Below are 25449 nucleotides of genomic sequence, written 5' to 3'. Positions count from 1 at the left end.
CTTTCTCCATGAGTCCGAGCTTAATGTGTAAACCTCAGCCACAACTGGAGTAGTCCAAAGCTTTACAACCTTGTAGTAATTTGTCTTGGATTGATAAGCAAATCCGGTAGAAACCCAAATTTCTTGGTCGCTAGAAAAATAGTTGCTTAAATACGAATCAGGCAATCTCTTAAATTTTCTAAGGTTTATGCTAACAGTTGCCTTAGGGCAATGGTTAACAAATCCATTTTAAGACAATTTTGACACAATTTTAATGGAAAATGCAAAAAGCTATCAAAACTTTTTTTTTTTTTTCTTTTTCCATAAAATTTTCTTTAAATAAATTATTAACCATTGCCCTCATCCATTAGCATTTCCCATTTTCTAATACTGGGGTTCCACAAATATATAGCATCATCAGTATTGGAACGATTCGCATGTTGTTTGAGACACACTAAACCATTGCACGAACTGACCATTTCAGACATGTTTAAATCAAAAGCAGAGGGAACTGAATACTCAAAAACCCAATCCAACATGCGGTCACAACAAAGAACCTTACAGCCTTAATACACAATTTCGCATCTTTGACATTTTGTATGAATCATTAGTGAGAAATAAAAAAAGATTCATCTAACTAGCAAAAATTTGAAGGCTAGTAATAACTAAATTAATAAATCTGATAAAGATTCTATGAATAACTTAAGGCCAGTAAAAAGTTGATTACCAGCATTGATTTTGTAATCCTGCTCTCTAATCTCTTGCATGTTGGCTGCTTTTACAGCAATGCTATTATATTTTATTTGAAGGCTGTGTTTCTAAAATGTATGCTCTAATCCTTCTTTAAACTAGTCTGACCTAGCATGGTCTTTGTACAGGTCCTTTTACAGGCCATGGAAGGACCTTTCATTGGAACTCACTGATTCACAGAAGATGGATAACTCCATGCTTGTCAAACTCTCTTGAGTCATTTTTGCTAATGGAATTTCAAGAAAATCATTAAGTTTGCTGGTATTATCACCTTTAAATGTGGACAGATCTGGTGTGTATGAATGGGAAAAAAGCATTATGAGAGCTTGAAGGGTGATCACTCCCAAGATTTATTAGTAAAATTAGGGATTCTGGTATAACTTTACGCTCTGAAAGGTAGTGAGCAGAGTGTAGTTGAACTCCATGATTTTTAAGAATGGTGAATATATTAAAACATTAAAATACATGACTAGTAAAATGATGGTTGTAAATTGTAAGTTAATGAAGGTGGGTTTGAAACATCATGTTACAGGCTTACAGCCATCATATGAGAATTACAGAAATCTTAATGCAGCCAGTATTCAAGGATGTCATGGCAACAAAGTTGTACTCGGATGCCAATGTTATTTTAGACTTGGATTTGTTGTAATTCTTGTTATTGATTTATTAGCGGCAAAGTCTTCGAATCTCTCTGTATATACAATTTGTTTTTGTTCTAAATAGCAGAAGCTCTACTACCAAATTGTTGCAAGAAAATGCTTCTAGATAGCACTCCACACAAGATTGATGGTGAAAATATTATATACCTTTGAAAGATATCACCAAATAAATAATAAGAATGAGGAAAAATTGACAAGAAAATAGATACAAGCACACACAAGAGAAAACACCAAGAATTTATGTGGTTTGGCTTTTAGCCTATATCCACGAGCATCGACAGAAGATATTTTCACTAATAAAGGTGGAGAATACAAAATCGTGTAATAGTACCCTCACAAGTCACAATGCCCAAATCCCAATACATCCAAATTGTTCTCTCATACAAATACAAAATTCTCTCTCAATACAAAAGTTGGGACTCAATACAAATTTTGGGTTTGCACCTAATACAAAGAGAAGTTTTCTCTTCTCTCACAACCACTCCACAAGCCACTTCAAAGAGATCTTTAACTCTTACATTTTGCCACACCACTTCTGAATAACAAGCTCTGTATATTGAAGTGTTGACAATGCATGCAAATGAGAGACATGCAATTAAGGTTTGAGAAAATTCAAGCCGACAGTTTTTAGATTGTATACATTTCACGTTTTTTGAAAGAAGCAATTGTTTTCTCATTTAAATATTTTATTCAAAAGCATCCTAAATGTTTATTTTAATCTGTTAAATTATAGCCCTATTATTATGAGAAAAATTGGAATGCCAATTAAAATCTAATTATAAGATTTTTGATGATCCCTTTCAGATTGGATGTCTGTATAGAATGAAATATTTGTTGGATATCTGTTGTACATGATTGGTGTATAATAAAAAATGTAAAAATGATGTTTTAATAATAAATTATCACTTAAAAAAGTTGTACAAATATTTGTCTCTTGTTCAAGAAATAAAAAGAAAAAAACACATTATCTATAAAAAAATAAAATAAAATAAAACACACATCAAATAAATAGAAAGCAAAAGAGTTGTGAAATACAGAGATGAGAATATTTTGAGGACGGAGACCTCTACAGAAGTAGCACGTCCATCCATCCATGAGCCCGCCACAAATTTAAGCCACGTGTGTAGAAAAGACCATAATAAATCCAAATCAACATCTTTCGAATTCTACGTAAAAATATAATCCATCTGGTGATAAGTAGCCACCTGTAGGATTGTCATTCAAATCTAAATCAATTGAACACAACAATAGTAAGGAAAAAAAATATATAATAAAAGGTTAGTATAGTTAAAAGTTAAAACCTGAGTCCCATATTATATCGTTGTTGGCAGGGCATATGGTAAGCACTGGAGAAATTGTTGAAGTCCCTGTAGGCTCGTCTATCTGGGCTACCTGAACAACCAAATCGAAAGCCAGCAAGCATTTATATATTCTGGCAACGCAAGGAGAAATAAATAAAATAATAATAACATTTTTAAAATATAATAAAATTCGTCTCAAGCTCCCAACTAGACAAACGGTACTTATCAGTTATCAGTGAGGGTTGATTATAATTAAGCACATGCACAACATAGGATATTTGGTGTTATAAATCAAATAATTATTATTACTAGTAAATTAGTAATATGTATACTACTACTATAATTGACTCTAATTTAGTGAACAGATAATAAAAAAAAAAAGGCAGGAATATTGGATTACCTCTCCATTTATAAGCACACTTCTGTCTGGAGTACGGGTAAAAGTCGTCCTCATGTTCTTACAGCTTTCCACTCTTAACTTCCTCCATTTTAGCAGTATAAACTGATAGTTCTTTGGGCAGAAGTTAACAAGGCTTGGTAGACCTTTGAGTCCCATAAATTCTAGTAGAGGGAGCGTTACATCTTTCTGAGCTCCAGCGTCTCCTTCATGTGTGAATACTTCCATTAATTGAGAGTTTTCTTTTACTATGAGAATCTTTAGTTCTAAAAGACTATCAGCGATGGTCATGGGGAAGAGATATTTCAATTTATTGCAGTATTTGACATTGACTCTTATCAGTTTAGGGAAGCATAAAGGTTGGAGATGATTCTCTGATGAGACCTGTTCTTCTACATTTTCAACAATTATATGCTCCAATTCGTCACACCTTTCAATTTCAAGAAATTTCAACTTTTGTAAGCTTTGAGCGAGGGCCGGTGTGAAGAGATGCGTCATTTTTTTGCACCCGATGACTTTTAAATCTTCAAGATTGTTGAGATTTATAAGTTGGATTGGACCCTTCCATATATATGTCAATTCATGTAGTTCGACCAAGCACATTTTCCTCAATCTTGGGAAAAACTCATCTTGTTGTTCTCCTTCTCTGGTAAGAAAACCTTCAAAGTTGAACACCTCCTGCAATCCTCCACAGTTCTTCAATTCCAATTCTTCTAATCTCAAAAAAATGGAAACTGCATTCCAACGATCCACATGGAAGAGACACTTCAATTTATTGCAACTTTCGACCTTGACTTTGACCACATTTGGTTTAGGGAAGCATAAAGGTTGGGGATGACTCTCTGATAAGACTTGTTCTTCTGCATTTTCAACAATTAGATGCTCCAATTCATCACACCTTTCAATTTCAAGAAATTTCAACTTTTGTAAGCTTTGAGTGGGGGCCGGTGTGAAGAGATGTGTCAATTTTTTGCATCTGATGACTTTTAAATCTTCAAGATTGTTGAGATTTATAAGTTTAGTTGTGCCCTTCCATATGCACCTCAGTTCAAGTAGATCAATCAACAACATTTTCTTCAATCTTGGGAGCAATAGATCTTGTTGCTCTCCTTTTATAGTAAGAAGCCCTTCAAGCTTAATCACCTCTTGGATTCCTCCACAATTTTCAATTTCTAATTCTTCCAAATTTGACAAACCTTGAATCCCATCAAATGAAATTGCATTCCAATCACGTAGAGACAAGATCTGTAAATTTTGAAGCTACACATGTACCAATTTATATCTCTATTAGTTAAAAGCAACAGGAATTCACATAAATTGTGACTAAAACCCACCAAAAAAAATAATCCTTACATGTGAAATTATATGGCAAAATGAAAGTATTACAAGCTGTACAATGTAATTTTACAATGTAAATCCTTAGAAGTACATTACGATTATTAACAATAGTCTACTTCAGGTGAAACTCTATCACTGTTTTTTTGTTGTTATAAAAAATGAATCTTATTCTGATTAAACTCAATAATCAAAAGTCTAAAGATATTTAAAAGGTTTTTATTTTATTTTAAATTTCAAATTATTTTATAATTTAGTATAATCTTTGGTTTTATAAAAACTTGGATGTATACAATGTGCACTTGTCACGTAACTTGAAGTAATTTTTGTTCTTTTAGTTTTACTATTTATTTTAATAATTTATATTTATATTATTGAAATATTTTTTATTTTATATCCAATTCTTGATTAAGTCATGCCTTGTATGGACATAAGATTAATCCTATATAATAAATTGGGTCTTAAAAGTCATGATTACACAAAATAGTTTTCTAAAACACTCTGAAACGACTAAAATACGGATTTATCTCATGGCCATATATTGTATTAACAAATTAAGGCTCTTGACCCATATCATTTCTCTCACATCTTGTGGAATTGGCCTTCCCAATAAAAGTTCATATATATGCAAAATAAGAAACTTCATGAGACCCAAGCATGCTCTAATTGGTAGAATATCGTTTTTGAATCAAAAATGTTGGGTATATATGTGTGAGTGAAGTCTCACATTAAATAATAATAAGAAGAATGAGTGATTACAATAACATAGTTGGACCTAAACTCATAAGTTTAAGTTTTGGGTTAAGTGATATTACTGTATGTTATAATAACTCCTCGATTCTCTCCCTCACATAGCCTTACTTGCAAAGCTCAATTTACTAGAAGACAAGAAGCATCAAAAGAGTGAGCATACAAGCTTGAGAGACCCATTGACATAGAAACCAATTTGTTACTTAAGGGAAATTAGATTTGCTAAATAGAATTTCTCTCTATTACAAGCTAGAAGAAAAGAAAAATGAAGTTCTTCATAGGGGGCTCAAATGGCGTAGAGTCAAGACTCACATTTTTGACAGATTGATATGAAGCTTGGCATGTCTTTTTCAAATTGTTGACCTCAGATGAGCTAGTATGTAAAGCATGTATTTTGGTCAGTGTCCTCACATTTGACAACACTTACAATAAGGAAACTCCTGATTGCTCTTTCCAAAACTTAATCGTAAATTATATATTCATCAAATTACTAATCATTCACAAGTCCAACATTCTAAATGCCCTATAGGAAATCCAACTAAATTACAAATCATATACAGGTCTAGCCATCTAAGCACCTTGCACTAATCAAAAAACCTAACCAAATGGCTTGACAAAGGCAATTTTGCCATTCTTAATAAAGGTCTAGCTGTCTAAGTACTTTGTACTAGTTAGGAAATCTGACCAAATATCTAGACAAACACCTTTCTTTTTTTTTTTTTTTTCATTTATATATATCTAAAAACTAAAGCGTATTATTTGTTGTTGCTACGCTTCTATTAAGCCACATCAACGGCCACATCATCCATTTATTTTCTACGTCTTCTTTTCTCTTTTAAAAATGTTTTTTCTTCCTATTCTTAAAAAAATTAAAAAAAAAAAAAAAAAAACTCTTCCTCTTCCTAGTAGCCCACACCTACTATTATACTTCTTCTAACTTTTTTCCTCCATGTTTGCCTCTTTATCTTCCCACTACTTTTTACTTTTCCGTTGCACTTCTCTCATCCTTTTTTCTTTCTTATATTTTGACTCTTCTTCTACCCATTTTATTTTGTATAAATTTGATATAATTTCTCCAATTCAATCCATATTTTCCCACACAGAAACTGAGTACTCTCTCTCTCTCTCTCAGTGGATATTTTTTCTTCTTATAACTCTATATAAGGTTGATGGTTTTTTTAGTATGTGTTTTATTGTATTTTTTTTTTTTTATTTCCTATCACAAAGTCTTCTATCTCTCTTTTATAGCTTTTTTGGGTTAATACTTATTATTATTATTATTATTATTATTTTGTCTTCTTATCTCTCTTTTATAGCTTTGGTTAAATTTTGGTTTGGATTAATACTTAGTTTTTTTTTTTTTTTTTTTGGAAATTGGAATTTGAATTTATATCAAAATACAATCTACATGGCTATAAATTTGAATATGTCTACCAATTGTTTGAGTAATAAATTATTATAAAGTTTATCTTTTATTCCTCTGGTTTAATTTTAATTTTGATTAAGATAACATTGTAATTTTGTGATGAGTTTTGATCATTATGATAATCTCCATATTCCTTAAGAGATGAAAATTTTGAATAATAAATTTGAAACTTATAAATTTTAGTTGTATATTAAGCAAATTTAAGTTATACGAATATAATTCACCTTAAATAAATATGAATCAAATACACAAAAAATAATAGAATGATATATTTGTTGAGTTAAAAAGAAAAAAAAAAAACTTGTAGAAATCTTTTTTTATTTTTTATTTTTATATATAGACAATACTTGAAGTAATTGTTCTTTTTTTTTTTTTTATATTGCACCCCATTATATAATATTTATATATTCCCACACATTAGTTCTTAGTAAAAACTAGAAAAGTGGTCGAAGACCTTTTACGTAATGAATCAAACCCTCTCCAGGCTTCTCATATTGAGTTTCTTAACCATCACTTCCACACCCCCCCCCCTCCTCCTCCTCAAACCGAAAAAAAAAAAAGAAGAAGAAAGAGTGCATTCATCACCATATAACACAACGCCTATATTACAACGAGAATAATTTGTCAAACAGCCATAACCTTTGACCTTCATAGCCTCTGATCTTCATATTTCTCATAATTTTTATACTTCATGTAATCTACATACTTGACAAATTCTCAATACTTTTCTACACTCTAAAGATATTCAATACTCTTCTAAGAAATTCATACACTACACAAATTTTATCAAGAACTAAATATCATCGTCATGGGAAAAGTCATCTAAGTGGACACTAACACTAAGTTTGTTTCGACATTAACATTTTGGAAAATGAATTATTTTCCAAAAAAAAATATTTTTTAAAAAACTGTATCATTTTTGTTAGAAATTTAACCCAATTCCTAGATTTGTGAGGTGTGAAAAATAGAGAAAATATGAGCCAAAAAAAAAAAAATCACACAAGACAAGATTTATGTGATTCGACAATGTGTCTACCTATTCAATATTATCAAATCAATTATAATATGCTCTTAAGTCTATGCCTAACTTGAGATCCATACCAAATACAATAATACCTCTCTAAGAATAGTATAAACTCACTTGAAATCTTCAATCACCAAACTACCTGTGATTGTTGTACCCAAAACAATTTATTATTAGAGAAAACCCGATCTAATTTTCTTTTGTGTATATGTTTCGGGGTTAAAGAAAATCTCCTTGCCTTCTTTACTCTCACACAAACAATTTTTTTAGCGAAAAATAACTCTATCTCATGCTAAACTAAATAATATAAATTAAGAGACAATTTTTCTTTATCCAATTCTTTTTTGATGTTACCAAGCACATGAAAATATGAAGGAAAAAAAAAAATCTATATTTACATAAGATTTTTCCTTAAAACAAATGGATTGTTATTGGAAAATTCTAAATTTGTGGTGCCCTACAGATGTTATTATTATTATTATTATTATTATTATTATTATTATTACGTGTGTGTATGTGACATCGCTTCAATTAAAAGTAAAACAAGTTTCTTTTTTTATTTTCATTTCAATACGTGATAGTCCTAAGCAACTGTACACTAGTTGAAAATCTTTTTGTATTCCGATTTATTTATTTTGGTTTGTTTACTATTTTCACCTTATGACTATCAGTCCATCAAACAAAAATGGAATTCAAACACCGGTGCACTAGTTTTTGTACCAAAGAGAAAAAAAAAAAAGTGCAAAACCGAAGAAAGAGTAGAATAAATAGAATTAGGAAATTACTCCTTCTCCAAAAAAAAAAAAAAAAAAAAAACCTTTCTCTCTCAAAAAATAAATAAATAAATAAATAGAATTAGGAAATTACCTTTTGCACAGCTGGTACATTCGCTTCCACATTAGCAAAAAATGACAACTTCACTTTAGGACAGTTCACCGCGTATAGCCTCTTCAATGATGGCCAAACTGAAGAACTATGGCCAAATACTTGCTTTAATTGAGGAAGATCTTCTAATGTTAGACTTTCTAGTTGGGGAAGATCTCGAGCTATTGAGATCGGAAACATATATTCCAGATTTCCGCAATTCACTACCTTAATAGTCTTTAATTTTGGGAAGCCTGTAGGTTGATGGTGACTCTCTATTTCACAATCCCCAACTCCTCTTTCTCTGTTCTGGCCGAATACTTTCTTTAATTGAGGAAGATCATCTAATTCTAGACCTTCTAGTTGGGGAAGATCTCGAGCAATTGATAGACATACTAGATTTCTGCAATTCCGTACCTGAATAGTCTTTAATTTTGGGAAGCCTGTAGGTTGATGGTCACTCTCTATTTCACAATTCCCAACTTCTCCTTCTCTGTTCTGGCCGAATACTTTCTTTAATCGAGGAAGATCATGTAATTTTAGCCTTTCTAGTTGGGGAAGATCTCGAGCAGTTGATAGACATACTAGATTTCTGCAATTCCATACCTTAATATTCTTTAATTTTGGGAAGCCTGTAGGTTGATGGTGACTCTCTATTTCACAATCCCCAACTTCTCCTTCTCTGTTCTGGCTGAATACTTTCTTTAATTGAGGAAGATCTCCTAATTCTAGACTTTTTAGTTGGGGAAGATCTCCAGCAATTGATAGACATTCCAGATTTTCGCAACACCATACCTGAATAGTCTTTAATTTTGGGAAGCCTGTAGGTTGATGGTGACTCTCTATTTCACAATTCCCAACTTCTCCTTCTCTGTTCTGGCCGAATACTTGCTTTAATTGAGGAAGATCTTGTAATTCTAGACTTTCTAGTTGGGGAAGATCTCGAGCAGTTGATAGACATACCAGATTTCTGCATTTCCATACCTGAATAGTCTTTAATTTTGGGAAGCCTGTAGGTTGATGGTCACTCTCTATTTCACAATCCCCAACTTCTCCTTCTCTGTTCTGACCGAATACTTTCTTTAATTGAGGAAGATCTTTTAATGATAGACTTTCTAGTTGGGGAAGATCTCGAGCAGTTGATAGACATACCAGATCTCGTAATTCTAGACTTTCTAGTTGGGGAAGATCTCGAGCAGTTGATAGACATACCAGATTTCTGCAATTCCATACCTGAATAGTCTTTAATTTTGGGAAGCCTGTAGGTTGATGGTCACTCTCTATTTCACAATTCCCAACTTCTCCTTCTCTGTTCTGGCCGAATACTTGCTTTAATTGAGGAAGATCTTGTAATTCTAGACTTTCTAGTTGGGGAAGATCTCGAGTTGATAGACATACCAGATTTCTGCAATTCCATACCTGAATAGTCTTTAATTTTGGGAAGCCTGTAGGTTGATGGTCACTCTCTATTTCACAATCCCCAACTTCTCCTTCTCTGTTCTGGCCGAATACTTGCTTTAATTGAGGAAGATTTCGTAATTCTAGACTTTCTAGTTGGGGAAGATCTCGAGCAGTTGATAGACATACCAGATTTCTGCAATTCCATACCTGAATAGTCTTTAATTTTGGGAAGCCTGTAGGTTGATGGTCACTCTCTATTTCACAATTCCCAACTTCTCCTTCTCTGTTCTGGCCGAATACTTGCTTTAATTGAGGAAGATCTTGTAATTCTAGACTTTCTAGTTGGGGAAGATCTCGAGTTGATAGACATACCAGATTTCTGCAATTCCATACCTGAATAGTCTTTAATTTTGGGAAGCCTGTAGGTTGATGGTCACTCTCTATTTCACAATCCCCAACTTCTCCTTCTCTGTTCTGGCCGAATACTTGCTTTAATTGAGGAAGATCTCGTAATTCTAGACTTTCTAGTTGGGGAAGATCTCGAGCAGTTGATAGACATACCAGATTTCTGCAATTCCATACCTGAATAGTCTTTAATTTTGGGAAGCCTGTATGTTGATGGTGACTCTCTATTTCACAATCCCCAACTTCTCCTTCTCTGTTCTGGCCGAATACTTGCTTTAATTGAGGAAGATCTCGTAATTCTAGACTTTCTAGTTGGGGAAGATCTCGAGCAGTTGATAGACATACCAGATTTCTGCATTTCGATACCCGAATAGTCTTTAATTTTGGGAAGCCTGTAGGTTGATGGTGACTCTCTATTTCACAATCCCCAACTTCTCCTTCTTTGCTCTGGCCGAATACTTTCTTTAATCGAGGAAGATCTCCTAACTCTAGCCTTTCTAGTTGGGGAAGATCAATTGAGATCGGAAAGATATATTCCAGTTTTCCGCAATTCCCTACCACAAGAGTCTCTAATTTTGAGAGACATATTGGTTGACCGTGACTCTCCAGTGTCATTCCCTCCTCTGAAATTATTTGCTTCATTTCATGGCATCGGTGAAGACACAGTTTTTTCAGCCTTTTTAGACTTTGAGCAAGGGACGGCGAGAAGAGACTGATCAATCTCGGGCATCCAGATGCTCTAAAAACTGTGAGATTGTTGAAGATTTCATACTGGTTGGGCCCCTCACATATTGTATCAACAATGCATTCCATCTCACAAGACTCGATCAAAAAATATTCCACGGTATGGAACAACGACTTCAATGCGTTCATTGAGGAGGCATTCAAATCTTTGATTGCTAGGGTTCGCCCAGGTGTCATAGCAGACAAGTACGGTTTGCCAATCACTATGTAATATCTACGCAAATGCTCTGGGAAAACAAAGCCTTTGGGTAAATGATTCGAGTTCAACAGTAGAGAGAGATTAACCAAGCGGGGTAATGAGTTCAACTCTGATAAGTTAGCGTTGCTTATTTCTGAGGTTGTCCCTTCAACATCCCAATTCTTGAAGCTGCTACTAATGATTAGTTCTTCTAATTGGGATAATCTTCGTATCACATTTGGTGGAATATGTTGCAGTTGATCACAATCCGTCAAATCTAGCATTTTTAAACCCACCATTTCCCCTAACTCACTTGGCAATGCATTTATTACACATCCGAAAAATCTCAAAGTCTCAAGTCTCTTTAACTTTCCCAATGAAGAGAGGTCATCATTGAAATCGCACCTTTTCAAATATAAGGTCCGAAGGTTTGTCAATAATTCGAGTGATTGTGATGATAAGATTATGTCATGTAGTGATAAAACCTTGAGACAATTCATCCCTTCAAACAATGCGTTAGAGATATTTTTGGAACTTTGAATTCCACCCAATAACAAAATGTTGAGTCTTGGACATACCAATTTATCAGGAAGTTGTTTGGTGTTGAAATCAATCAAGGAGATTGCTGTGGCTCTTTCAAAGTTTGTGTTTCTCTCTAAACGAGTGCAGGCTCTTAGCTCGAATTCATTTTCCCCTTTTGATGTTATCCATAAGCCAATATCGCGAACCATGTCATGCATCTTCACAAATTCTTTTTGAGAACCTTCTAGTAGTAAAGAAGAATCTTTGAGGCTATCGACTGCTGCACGCACTTGGCACCTTGCGTCTTCAAGTAAGTGAAAATCTTCATCTTCCTCTAATCCCATAACACATATAGTCAATTCTTCAACGGGAATATTATAATCTTCTGGAAATAAAGAACACAACAAAAAGCATAACTTGGTTTTTCGTTTTAATTGATCAAAACTCCACTTAAGACATGCATAAGCATTTTTATCTTCATCTACACCTTCAATATCAACAAGTCTAGACTTTCTTAGTTGATGCATTGCCGCATTCCAATCATTGAGAGATTTTCCTGTAAGAGCCTTTCCCACTGTAATGATTGCTATAGGCAAACCTTTGCATTCTTTAACGACTTCTAGTACCACATCATTCAAGCCTGGGCAATCATCAACTACAGCGGTTTTTTTCATCAAAGCCAATGATTCTTCCTCCACTAAGAAATTTAATGGAATTTTCCTTTGACAACGCATTAAATTGCATACATGCACACTTCGAGTAGTCAAAAGCATCTTGCAACCCTTGTGATCATCAGAAGATGGAATTCCAATAGCTTCTAAGTTGACATCTTTCCAAACATCATCAAGGATTATGAGGATCTTCTCTACACTCTTTATTCTTAAGCATATTTGACTTGCCCTTGCCATATCGCTCTCATCATCAAGTTTCAAATTTAAACAGCCTGCAATTTCACCTTGAATTCTTCTAACGTTTGGAGTCAACGACACAACAGTCATCACAATTTCATTGAAAATATTTAGTTCTTTGGTTTTCTTGTGCACTTCCTTTACCAGTGTTGTTTTACCAACCCCCCCTATTCCATGCAGTCCAATCCTTTTACTGTTATCATCACGCAATGCCTCCATAATTTGTTGGAAAGCCAATTTTGTTGATTCAAACACCTCGAAATCACTAGATGAAAAGATCTCTATGCCAGGAGTCGGAGCACGATGGGTCAATTCAGAAAATTTGCCCCTATCTTGGAGCTCTTTGACAACATTTGTCTTCTGAATGGCTTCCTTACATAACTTGTATTGCCGAATCCAATCAGGACACCAGCCGTTACAGAACCTCAAATTTACTTGTACTTTAATTTCCAAAGCCTGTACTTCTTCCATGAGTTGATTCACATTTGTCAACCACCTTTCTACGTCCTTCTCAGCAATCTCATTGTTCATTGCAGCTCGCTCGATAGCCTCTTGCACCTTTTGCTGCTCTAATTGCAGGTCTTTTTTTGCTTTGGTAAGATCAGCAACAGTTTTCTTGAAACGGAACAAATAACCAACATGACGTATGACGGGCTTTGCTGTGCATTTTACAACTTCGGCTGCAGCGGAGCCCGTGCATCGCGTCAATATGTCCATCCTATCTGAAAATAAAAGACTGTTATACTACTTAAACAGGGAACAAGATTAAAGATAAAGTGAAAATTTCAAAATTCAAGGTATACCTCGTTGACACACTAGTGGGTACAAGTGACAAGGAAACAATTGCCACCAACTGCGCAATAAAGTAAATTGAGGAATTAATTGCACTTGCTTCCAATTCTCCTTGCTATTCACCTGTCAAGATGAAAAAAGATGGTAAGAGATTCTTTCTTCCTTTTTTTTTTTATTTTTTTATTTTATTTTTATATATATAAAAGGAATTGAATCATCAACTTTAGCAATTGGTATCAAGATTACTCAATGTACCGTAAGAACCAAAAGATTATTACTACAAGTCTATAACGCTTCTCTTTACATGGACACTACTTTCCTCAATAAACGGAGTCCACCAGTGGTAAGGCATAAATGATACAACACAAGCTCAATTAGTTTCCTTATTTTGTCCCTCAAAAAACAAAAAGTTTCCTTATTAAAGTAACAATTACTTCAATTATTGTCTATTTAAAAAAAAAAAAAAGATTTCTACAATAATTTTTTATCTTTACAAATATATCATTCTATTATTTTTGGTTTGTTTGAATTTTTTTTTTTTTTTTTAAAAAAAAAATTTTTAAAGGTGAACCGTATTCTTCTCACTTCTATTGTAGCGTGTTATATTTGCTTAATATACAAATAATTTTTTAAGGAATAAGGAGATTATCATAATAGTCAAAACTCATCACAAAATTACAGTTTTATTTTAACAAAAATTAAAATGAAGCCAAAGAAATAAAATATAGACTTCATAATAGTTTATTATTCAAACAATTGGTAGGCATATTCAAATTCATAGTCATGTAGATTGTGTTTCGATATAAACTCAAATTCTTATTTCCTAAAAAAACTAAGTATTAATCCGAACTAAAATTTAACCAAAGCTATACAAGAACACAATGCCAAAACACATATTTATAAAATAAAATAAAAACTATTCAATTTAATTAGAGTCATAAGAAATAACATAAATCCACCAAAAGAAAGTGGAGAGAGAGAGAGAGAGTACTAACAATTTTTGTGTGGGAAAAATATAGATTTAATGAGAGAAATAATATCAAATCTATACAAAATAAAATAGGGAGAAGAAGAGTCAAAATATAAGAAAGAGAATATGATGAAGTGTAATGGTAAAGTAGAAAGTAGTTGGAAGATAAAGAGACAAAGATGGAGAGGAATGATTGAATGAAGTGTAATATTAAGTGTAGACCAGGGACGGCCCCAGGATTTCAAGCTAGCATGAGCTGGAGTATAAAGGAAAAAAAAAACTCCAAATAGGCATCCATATAGTATTAAAAAATTATAAATAGTCAAAATCATTATTTCTAAATATATTAAGATGCAATAATTTACCAATAAAGGAAAAAACAAAACAAAAACTTTTTTTTTAATACTAGGATAGTTAGGATTTAAAAAAAAAAAAAAAATTAGAGTATTCATAGTGGTGGTACTAAAAATTTTAGCTTTTACTACATTACCTTACAATACACCCAATATCAATTTTTTTATTTTTTATTTTTTATATCACTTCATTTAAAATTATATAAAAGAAAACTCATTAAAATAATGAAGGAAGCAAGCGAATTTGAGTTTTTTAATTGAAGGAAGAGATATAATTTTAATAAAATCTTGTATTTTATTTTTAACAACTTGTACAATCAACTGGTATTTATACTAGTTTACTTTAATTGCAAAAAATTTAGTTTTAGCTTCTCCAATAACATATAATTTTTTGGTTCTTTGGTAGTAAAATAGTTTTTTTTTTTTTTTTTTTTGCTAAAATACAATCACTATAGTGAATGTTTTTATTGTTTTTCTTAAGTTTTTGGATTGAATAGTTGCTAGTTGGGTGAGATTAGTTAGGCTTATTGAGGAGAAAGAGCGTCTAAAGTTTTTGAAGGGGCCTAATTACATAAATGAAATATATTATCACTAAATATATATATATAAAAATTGGACCAAGGGGGGGCTCAGGCCCCCACCTAGGTCCGTCCTTGGAGTGGACTAACAAGGAGAAGATAGTTTTTTTTTTTTTTTTTTTGAAGAAAAGTTTAAAAAGAGAAAAGAAGGGGTAAAAAATAAGTGGATGATATGGCTCAACAGAAACGTAACAACAATAAATGCTACTCTTTAACTTTTATATATATATATATAAAATTATTTTTTTTTAAAAAAATTCATCAATCTCTCTAGAGGGATTTTTTTTGCTATTTAACATGATTTTTGGAACAATTTCGTTAGTTAGCATGTTTATGAAACATATTTGTAAACTAGCATATCAAGTCTATGGGACTTGAGATTGCTTATCAAATTATAGCCTTTAAGGCTCAAGTTCCATGAGTTGGTAAGAGCTAACGTGGAAAATTATCCACGTGGAACTCGAGTTCCCTAAAGCACACCACTACATTTCATCCTAAACCGTAAAACCAAAAACAAGCCCAAGCTAAGAGAGAGAGAAAAGAGCTAGATCAAAAACAAACCCAAGCTACATACATCAACACTGCTCACTGCACTCTAATGCCGAGATCAAAACCTCAGAATAGAGGTCTGTTGCTTTGTACCATGTGGTTATGTTTTGATTTGGGAATGAAGAAATGAGTATTTTTCTAATTTTTGGGTTTGGGTGCTTGAGAAATAGGTTTGGATGTTTGAGAAAGAAGAAGAAGATCTAGAGAAAGAAGAAAGAACAAGAAAGCTAGAGAAAGTAGAAAGCAGGTTGAAAAAGGAGAAGAAGAGATTTGGAGAAAGAAGAAAGAAGGAAGAAGAAAGCAGATACACATGGATTTTTATGTTCACCTCAGTTTTGCCACACTTAGAACTCGAGTATTAAAGACTCGAATTCCCTTAAAGAACTTGAGCACCTAAGGCTTGAGGTGATAGTTTGCTAAAATGTTTCAAAAACATGCTAAATAACAATATATTTGCTAAAATAATTCTAAATGGAAAATTTCCCCCTCTCTTGAGGTATAAAGAAACATCAATCCTCAAATTATCCCCCTGAGCTCTATAATAAATATAACATATATTATGAAATCTCTTTTACACCCTTGGATTATCCTATTTTAATCAAATCTTCCTAATATTTTGGAAAAATCAAGTAACCTAGGGATAAATAATTGTTTCATCAATAAGTCAAAGACAAATTAAAAACATTATTAATTAACAAAGAAATAGCAGTCAACAAAAATAGGATAAGTCAAAGACGAATCACATATTTTGATCAAATATGTTAATAATAATACTTATCACAGAGTTTAGGGGTGAGACTCTCATTTCCTAAAATTTTGAGATTAATGTCAAAAATTTTTTTTATTTTTATTTTTTTATAAATATTGGTGTAATTTCCCTTAATTTTCTACTCTAGGCTATACTGTATATACCAAGGGAAAATGATAATGCCAATAACGACTTATTTTATTTCCCTTAATTTTCTACTTTGGACTGGACTTTTATGTGATTCAAAAATACTTTGAAACCTTACATTTAACAAGGAAAAAACTTGAGAATAACTTGGTAAAAATATATCTCCAACTCCACCTTAAATGCCTACAAAATAGAACACTCTCCTACTAATTCATATATTCAAAACAAATTTATGCAAAAGTTTTTTTTAAAAAGGGAAAATTATGACACTAGACAAAAAAAAAAAAAAGCATTATTACACGCACAAAATGCGTGTGACAAGGCTAGTTTGTGTGTGTGTATATATTGTGTTGAGGGAATAAAAGTTATCGCACCCTAATACATTTTTTAGGAAGTAAAGAATCCTAGAAAACTAAATGAAGGGCTTTAAGAATTTGGAATCCTCACTTGGCAGTTTTTATTTTTTTTTGGTTTTTATGAGCTTCACGCATGGCGGTTTATGGATCTAAAATGTATCTTGTACATATATCCTATATTGTTAGAGAATAAAAATAATTTATAAATGTTTAAAGCATTTGCTGTTTTTGTATAAGGTGTGTATAAATAAGTTGGTTATTTAAAAAATTTTAGGGGTATTTTTGGCATTTTGTATCTTTTGGGGAGAGGTATTTTGGGTATCTTGTGGTTATTTTTATCATTTTAGAGGTTTTTGGGGTCTCTTGGAGGTTTGAAGATATTTTGATAATTTTGAAGGTTTGTGGGCATATTTTTGGAGATCTTCGAGGATATTTCAGTCATTTTTGTGATTTTGGTATCTAGGGGATATTTTGGCTATTTGGAGGCTTCATGAATATTTTGGTTATTAAGGGAGGGTTTTGTTATTTTGCAGATTTTGGGAAGTATTTTCGTTACTTTCAAGTTTTTTAAGTAGTTGGTGGGGAGTATTTTGATCATTTTGGAAATTTCATAGATATTTTGTTTAGTTTGGAAGTTTTGGAGTATTTCTGTCATTTAAAGATTTCAAGAGGATTTATTGTCATTTTGGAGATCAAGTTATTTTGATTAGTTTTGAGGTCACAAGGTTATTTTGGTCAATTTAGTGGTTTATAGATATTTTTGTCAAAGATTCCAACCTAATATGAGTAGGACATGGTTTGGGTTTAGTCATCCAATACACTAGGCCCAAGCTTTGCCAATATAAGTAAGAAACCAAATGTGATAATCTTATATTCTCATATAGTTAGGATGTGATTCCATGGATAAAATTTTTCACAAACTAAACTCCAATATAGGGTTAAGTGTATGACTTTATTATGCATAGGGCTCTCCATGGGTCAACCGAAGTTGGTTTTAGTGTCAACCAAGCAATCGAACCGTTCATGGCAAGTTTAGATTTATCAAAATGGTGTTGACCACAAGTCTATGAGTCGTCAACTGTCACAACTAAGGTGTTCTGACAATTGGATCCGTTCAAATTGGTTCAAACTTGGTGGCATGGACTAATTGTGGCAAATCTGCCATATTTGATGGAGATTCACTAGATTTGGCTAAGATTATGCTGGATTTGGCTGTGATCTCACCAAATTTGGCAAAAATCTCACCATATATGCAAAGAATGGCACTATTTTGATTAAAATTGGAGTTGGAGTCAAAATTGAAGTTGGATTTCAGACGAGGAAACCCTACATTTATTCAAGATAGTTGAGTTTGCTCGGGTCCAAGTCTGGATAGGATATCTCTAACTACGCATAATCAAAATTTATTGTTTAACGAGAATAAATAAATAATTTGATGCACCTTCTTGAATTAAATTAAATTGACAAGTATAATAACTTAGAGAAGGCATATTATTATCATTTTCCTAAGAGCAACAAGATGGCTTAGATCTGTCACTTTTCATTTACTTCCTTTGATCTTTGACATGGCTGAATATGTCTACCTTTTTTTTACTGTCAAAAAATAAATAAATTGGATGAATATAATTCCAATAATTACCTTAGTTGATCTTCAATGTCCCCTTTTCTTGTTTTACTTGTATTTTTTTCTTTCCCTTCCTGTATAGACAAAAATAAAATGAAATGAGTGTGGAGTACAACATACGATCGAGTTAATTCAGGGCCATGGCACCAGAGGAAATTAAGTAACATGATTAAAGAAAGTAGAATAACTGTGTCAAAATTAGTTGAAATTTAGCATACCTTAGCCTTTTATCTATTCAGAATCTTGCATATTCTCCAACCACTTTGAAAGATGGATATACTAGCAGTACTCAGTCACAGCGACAACATTTCAACTAAAAATACATTTACAAGGAGGAAGAAAACTTTTCACCACTTCAGCTTCAAACTTCTCAGGAAAGAAACCAAAATGCCAGGAGGATTAACGCTTTAGGAAATATTCAGCCAAAACAAAAGGCTTTTAGGGAATGTACTTATTTTTATGTAAGCCTATTTTTCAAAAGCAAAAGCGAAAATTGGTGGCCCCACTCTTCATAGTGGATTGCCAGCCCATAGTGTGGAGCTCGTCTTGTCGGTTATCTACAAAAAGAACTCTTACATATATTGTCATTAATTAATATAGAAATTTAAAAAACAAAGCAAAACGATGCAAATACAAAATATATAATTAAGTTGAAACTAAACTTATTAATCCATCAATTAAGTATTCTTCTTTCTGGACCATGCATGATAAACTAATCTTTAGTGAACTATTATTAGCTCTATGATTTCTATAATTTCTCCTATCCATTCCAAAAATAAATAAATTTTAGATAAGATGTAGAAAAGTTGCATTTTTTAAAAGTAACAACCATGTAGGTTTTGAAATGTTAGGTTTTGAAATGGTGACATTATTTCCCACTTTCTTTTCCCACTTTTCCAAACCTTGTTACCCCACACGGTTCCATTATTCAACACAACTTTATAAGATTCTTTTGCCAAACAGTGTTGTACTGCCATGCCAAGCGAAACTACCTAGCACCTTCCTAAAATCGACAATGACACCACTTGTATTAGTGGGTGTATAATAGAAAATTGTATAAAATTTATGTAGTTTTGTCTAAATATTACCCATATTAATCAGTGTATAATTGTATAAATTTTTAAATTTGCAATAATAATTCTGTAAATTTGTACTAACATTATTTATTTTGCATTTACTTTTTTATTATTTCTTTACGTATCCTAATGATGAAAGAAGAGAGTGGATTATTGTTGTTGTGTATGAATAATGAGAAATAATTTAACAAACTTGTAAATTTAGCAAACAATTAAAAAGTAGTTTATTATGCTAAAATTGACAAAAAATTTTGCACAAATTGATGCGAATAGTACTCCATTGGAAAATGTTAAATAACCTGCGGCTAAAAAACACAAAAAATGCAACTTCATCCATGCGGTTGAAAAATGATAAAATATTATTTTGGTTTCTAAATATTATTAGAAGTTTGTTTTTAGTTTCCAAATTTTAAAAAGTTTATTTTTAATCCTTAAACTTTGTAATGAGGTTTTTTAATAGTTTGAAAAAAAATTTAAAAAAAAAACCTTTTTTAATAAATTGAAGACGAAAAATCAAACATTGTTTCCCACTTTCTTTTCCAACTTTTCCAAACCACTTTCTTTCTTTTCCAAACATTATTTCTCACTTTCTTTTCACACTTCGAGGAAATGGTGACATATTACCCCCACACGGTTCCATTATTCAACACAACTTTATAGGATTCTTTTGCCAACAGTGGTGGACTGCAATGCCAAGCGAAACAGCCTTGCATTTCGTGTGTATATAATAAAAAATTGTGTAAAATTTACACAATTTTATTCAAAAAATTCTCACTTCAATCAGTGTATAATTAATATATAAATTTAAAGAACAAAGCAAAATGATCTATGCAAATACAAAATATATAATTAAGTAGTAACTGAAATTATTAATCCATCATATATATTCTTCTTTCTGGCCTATACATGATAAACTAATCTTTAGTGAAAAGTTATTAGTTCTATGATTTCTTTGATTTCTCCTATCCATTCCAAAAACAGATAAATTTTAGATAAGATGTAGAAAAGTTCCATTTTCTACATTAACAAAGATAATAATAATTAATATTGTAGTTTTTGAAATGTTAGTGTCCTAATAATAATTCGAGGAAATTGTGACATTATTTCCCACTTTCTTTTCCAACTTTCCTCACCTCGGTACGTACCCACCACGGTTCCATTATTCAACCATACCTTTTATAAATTCTTTTGCCACCAATGTAAAATGTTGAACATGCATGCCAAGTGAAAGTGTGAAACCACCTTGCACCGTCGTAAGATATTAAGAAATCTTTGTCTCAGAAAAAGTACTGAATAAACAAATAATCTAAAGGAAAAGTAGAATGGGCTTATGTGGAACACAGGAAAAAGTATATAGTGTTTCTGAAACTCCAACTTAGCACATATGCGGTGTTTCTAAGACCAATGGAAAATTGACAAATGGATTAAAAATTACAACTCACCAACTCAGGTTATTTAAAAAAAAAAAAAAAAACACAAATACTCTCTAAATTTTCAAAGCCCGCTATCAAAACAACACTTCCCCTTTTTTGGAAAATCAAAATTTTCTCTCTGATGATGCCAAAAATCGTCAGTAAGTCACACAGTCCTCACGTGCTCAAGACAATACCTGTACAACACAGAACAAGAAGACCTTAGGAGAGTACCGGTGTGGTACCAGTCAAAAACCCTCCGAAGATTAAGTTAGAGAACTTCTCACAACTCTAGAGTACCAGAGCTGAGGTGAATTATGCGTACCTTATTTGCTGAGGGCTTTGATTTTTATAGTAATGTAGAACTGACCTTCGTTTCTTGCTTAGGAAGATGTTTCCTTACGAGGAAGATCCTCATAAATGTGCATATATTACGGGATCCTTCCCATGTTGGGATTCTACTGACTGGGGTTAACCGTGGGATGCAAGTTATTTCTATTTAGGATTCCTTGGAGACCACTTGAGCCATGTGGGTGCTACGTGGCCTCGACATCCATCTACCTTGTATCCGTGTAGCTATAATCCGTCCATATAGTGGGACTTTCCGTCTATCATGGGGAGGGGTCCATCTGTCATGTGGCTTATCCATCCTTTGCTCCATTCGTGGCCTTATTTCCAACGACCCACTAATCCAGTATAGTCAGGTTTACTTAAACGGATCTGTCATTCTCATTTTTATCCCTTTCACTCTCTATCTCTTCTCTCTCACTGCTCTCTCTTCCAAACCTCCATAGCCATTGCCCTGCCACTCTTCCATTTCCCATTCTCCAAAATAGCAAATCTCATCTCTCTCTGTTTCTCTCGTACCACCATACCACACCAGCACCTCCATCTTCCCTCTCTCAACTCCAAACCTTGACAACTGTTGCTTAGCGTTGCCGATCATCACCAGTTTCGACGAGACTGACCTTTGTCTCGTTGAAAAACGCCTAAAATTGTCTCTCCGTTGTCTCCAACCACAAAGTTTTCTTCACTGCTTTCAACTTCTGACTTTGCAAGAAGGTTTTCTCATCACTTTTTTTCATTTTATTTTATGAATATTCTATTTACATATGTGTCTTGATTTTTTTTTCCCAAAAAAATTGACATATACGTTCTTATGTAGTCTTATGTAGAAAGGAAACTTGTACTCTTTGATCAAATGCTTCAATAAGTATAGATGCACTAATATACAGTAAAAGGTTTTTTTTTTTTTTTCCTTTCAAAAAATTGTTCTTTTAAATTAGATTAAAATTGTTATTTTTTCTTCTTCCAATATTGAAGCTGTACGTACAATCTTGTTTTGGGGTTGTACATATTTCTCATCTTTATATTTATATTGTAGTAATAAAGAAAGGGACAAATAAGATTGGGCTGCCTAGAATAACATTGATGGTTCCTTCCAGGTAATATACCATGCTACTGTAGTCAAACTTCGTGCTGGTCATTAAGATGAAGTTAGTTCATATATTGCTTGTAGTGTACTTTGTTACTTGCATATAGTCTAAGTCTATATTGCCTTAGATTTAAATAAAGAGGAATTTGGTACATTTTGTTAGATACTTTTGGATTATATCAACATCAGTCATGTTTATTATTGGCTTTATATACCCTGCTTTTTTGTTTTGCATCATGGCACCATGTGGCACCAGTTGTTGTTATGGAACCTTGCTAATTGTTTTTGGTATGTTGCTTATTTTTGTTACTAAATCAAATTGTGTATGAGTTTGGAATTGATCACTAAGAAAGTTTGAGAAAATAAGGGGACTATGTTTTAAATTCTTTGCTTGAGTTTCCAAACAAAGCTCTATGGAGGATTACTCCAGCTTGTGGAATTGCTAAGATGTGCTTTGTACTTGGTTTTGATGGTAATAGGTAATGGTAGATTATATTGAGTGAATTTGAAGGATGGATTCCTACTTTAATTATACTATGCTCACTTTGAAATATTTCCATTGGGACATATTCTTGGTAACTATGCAACTTGGAGATTTTGTTAGATTTGCATATGCTAGAATTAATCATATTAAATATGCTCAGTTATGTATTTTGATAGAATCATTGTTTCTTTAAATGCAATTGAATGAGAATTTTTTTTTCAAAACTTTTTTAGGTGGTGGTCTAGTTGTTTGTGAGCAGTACTGGAATTTCATTAGTTTGATAAGCTCATCAATCTTTGGTTTGGGAAGCTTCAAGGGTAATGCATAGCAGCATTGTTCGGGATACTCATCAAACTTTGGCTTTATTCTCCATGACATGAGGCCATTGCAGTGAACAGACTTTGGACTTTTTGAAGAAACTTGGTCTATGAGATTTGAATCTCAACCAACTTTAGTAGTTCCAACTTTGTTTATCTAAAGAAGAGGCAATCTTTTTGTTGTGTTGAGTTTCAAACTTGTACCAAAGAAATGTAAGACAAGTGTGATGTATAATACAAATACTTATATTTTACAAAAGATATAAAGTTGGGATAGTTTAAAAATATAGATGAAGGACCTTCCAAATTTCCTTGTAAAGTATATACTGGATGAAATTTATCAATAAATTATTTGTTCAGCAACTTTACAAAAATGGATACACCTTTGCAAAAGAAGAATAAGCCAAAATGTATTGGTCATTTCATACTTTGAGGGGGTAACAATAGATGTTGGTCATTGCTTTTATGAAAACAAATATTACGCATATGGTTTTATTTTAACAAAGTTCTATTTGTTTATAGAGTAAAAAATTATATTAACAATACATCTATTGAAAACTGCAATTCTTAAAACAAAATAAATAAAAAAAATTGTCCATGCCTTATCTAAATCAAAACTATTTTACTATTTTTGAACATTACATAATGCCAAACTCTCATTTTTATATACAAAACAATCTCAAATAAATAATGAACATTTAAGTTTTCACTACAAAAATGTTCAACATGCCCATATCTCTCCACCATCTGAATTATCCACATTTTTCACCATCAATATATTTTTTGTAAACACACTCTTGTACAATTCTCCCTTGAAATAATAAAAAACGAATCCCCATCCCCCCACCTATAAGAAAACACACACACACACACATAAAAAAAAAGGAGTCCAACACCTGCCATTCACTATATTATCAAAATAACAACAACAAAAAAAGTCTAACACCAAAATATTGTCATTCACTATATCATTCCCTTAACTAGAACAATATAACACCTGCAACAATCTAGCATTGCAATTCCACCACCATGCACATATAGACACTAATATATAAGAATAAAAATTACTCTTGCATTAAAAACTTTTATCATTTGCATATAATTAGTCTTTAACTAGAAGTTACTCAAACATATACAAATCTATCATGTTTGAGTAATTTCATTTGTTACAAAAGCTTTACAAAATGACAGCTATAATTAGTGTCTGGCTATGCAATCACTTGACCAAATTTTCAACTATGTTATCTATAAAATTTTCAAGTCAAATATACTATCTAAGAGGTTTCTCCACTGTGCAATAATGACAAAATGCTGTCCAAAGATGCTGTCCATGAGCTGTGCAGTATATCGTCCAAAATTCTATCCAAAAGAATTTTTCTTCATACTTTAGAAATTTTTAGTAGGGCCCTAAAAACAAAGAGAACAATATTAGGGTAAAAAAATAAACAAAAGCACCCAAACCCGTTATAGAATGTACTTGATTCAAGAGTGATATTGAGGTACTTTTGTTGAAACATTCTTGTTAGGAATGGCAACGGGTCGGGTTTCTTTATGCCCGGACCTGACCCGCGGGCCTGTACCCGTTACTTGAACTTGGCCTGTTTAATAAACGAGTTTTTTTTGTTGCACCCAAACCTGACCCGTCGGGCTCCACAGGGCCCGCGAGCCCCAACTCAAAATCATAACCCAAAAATCAGTACAAACCCAAAATCACAAATCACAGAATATACATGTAATTTTCTTGGCAATTTTCTTGCCATCCAAATGGATGCCAAGATGTAACAAACTAATCTATACAAAATATCCAACAAATCCCAGAAATTTTGCAAACCCGTAAATAAAATTAGTGAATCTGAAAATCCCAACAACAAAACACCCCAACAAATTTGGCTAAAAAAAATAAAAATAAAAATAAAACCCAAACCCAAATTTTGCTCACAAAGTCACGAAAAGAAAAAAACCCAA

At 32.5% G+C, this 25449-nt stretch overlaps 1 protein-coding gene and 1 long non-coding RNA gene across 3 annotated transcripts; one reads left to right on the top strand and one right to left on the bottom strand.

Annotated features, from left to right (window-relative positions):
- Window positions 1-2251: 2251 nt before the first annotated feature.
- Window positions 2252-19195, bottom strand: LOC115963005. Of its 2 annotated transcripts, XM_031081892.1 has the most exons (8): window positions 18979-19195; window positions 18776-18834; window positions 13447-13558; window positions 9905-13365; window positions 8489-9469; window positions 3090-4346; window positions 2690-2780; window positions 2252-2593 (listed from the first exon to the last, which is right to left on the bottom strand). In XM_031081892.1, exons 4-8 carry the CDS (start codon window positions 13358-13360, stop codon window positions 2538-2540), a joined length of 5841 nt encoding a protein of 1946 aa, XP_030937752.1. In that variant the 5' UTR covers window positions 13361-13365; window positions 13447-13558; window positions 18776-18834; window positions 18979-19195; the 3' UTR covers window positions 2252-2537. The 2 variants fall into 2 exon arrangements, with proteins under 2 accessions (XP_030937752.1, XP_030937751.1); XM_031081891.1 differs by having other exon boundaries at window positions 8489-13365.
- Window positions 19196-22006: 2811 nt separating this feature from the next.
- On the top strand, window positions 22007-23774 carry LOC115962420. The gene is made up of 3 exons (XR_004085426.1): window positions 22007-22310; window positions 22633-22693; window positions 23401-23774. It is a non-coding gene; the product is annotated as an uncharacterized LOC115962420 (long non-coding RNA).
- The last annotated feature ends 1675 nt before the right edge of the window (window positions 23775-25449 follow it).

The sequence above is a fragment of the Quercus lobata genome, chromosome 10 (assembly GCF_001633185.2).
Source record: "Quercus lobata isolate SW786 chromosome 10, ValleyOak3.0 Primary Assembly, whole genome shotgun sequence".
Lineage (NCBI taxonomy): Eukaryota > Viridiplantae > Streptophyta > Magnoliopsida > Fagales > Fagaceae > Quercus > Quercus lobata.
The sequence above is the reverse complement of the archived record's forward strand: the minus strand, read 5'-3'. Positions and strand labels throughout refer to the sequence as shown.

Bases quoted from the DNA above. Each gene is read 5' to 3' on its own strand.
- LOC115963005 (XM_031081891.1), bottom strand. From the start codon at position 13,360: ATGGACATATTGACGCGATGCACGGGCTCCGCTGCAGCCGAAGTTGTA. The intron at 4,347-8,488 runs GTAATTTCCTAA...GTACATGTGTAG, and splicing joins ATGTACCAGCTGTGCAAAAG to CTTCAAAATTTACAGATCTT. The intron at 2,594-2,689 runs GTTTTAACTTTT...ACAATCCTACAG, and splicing joins CGATATAATATGGGACTCAG to GTGGCTACTTATCACCAGAT.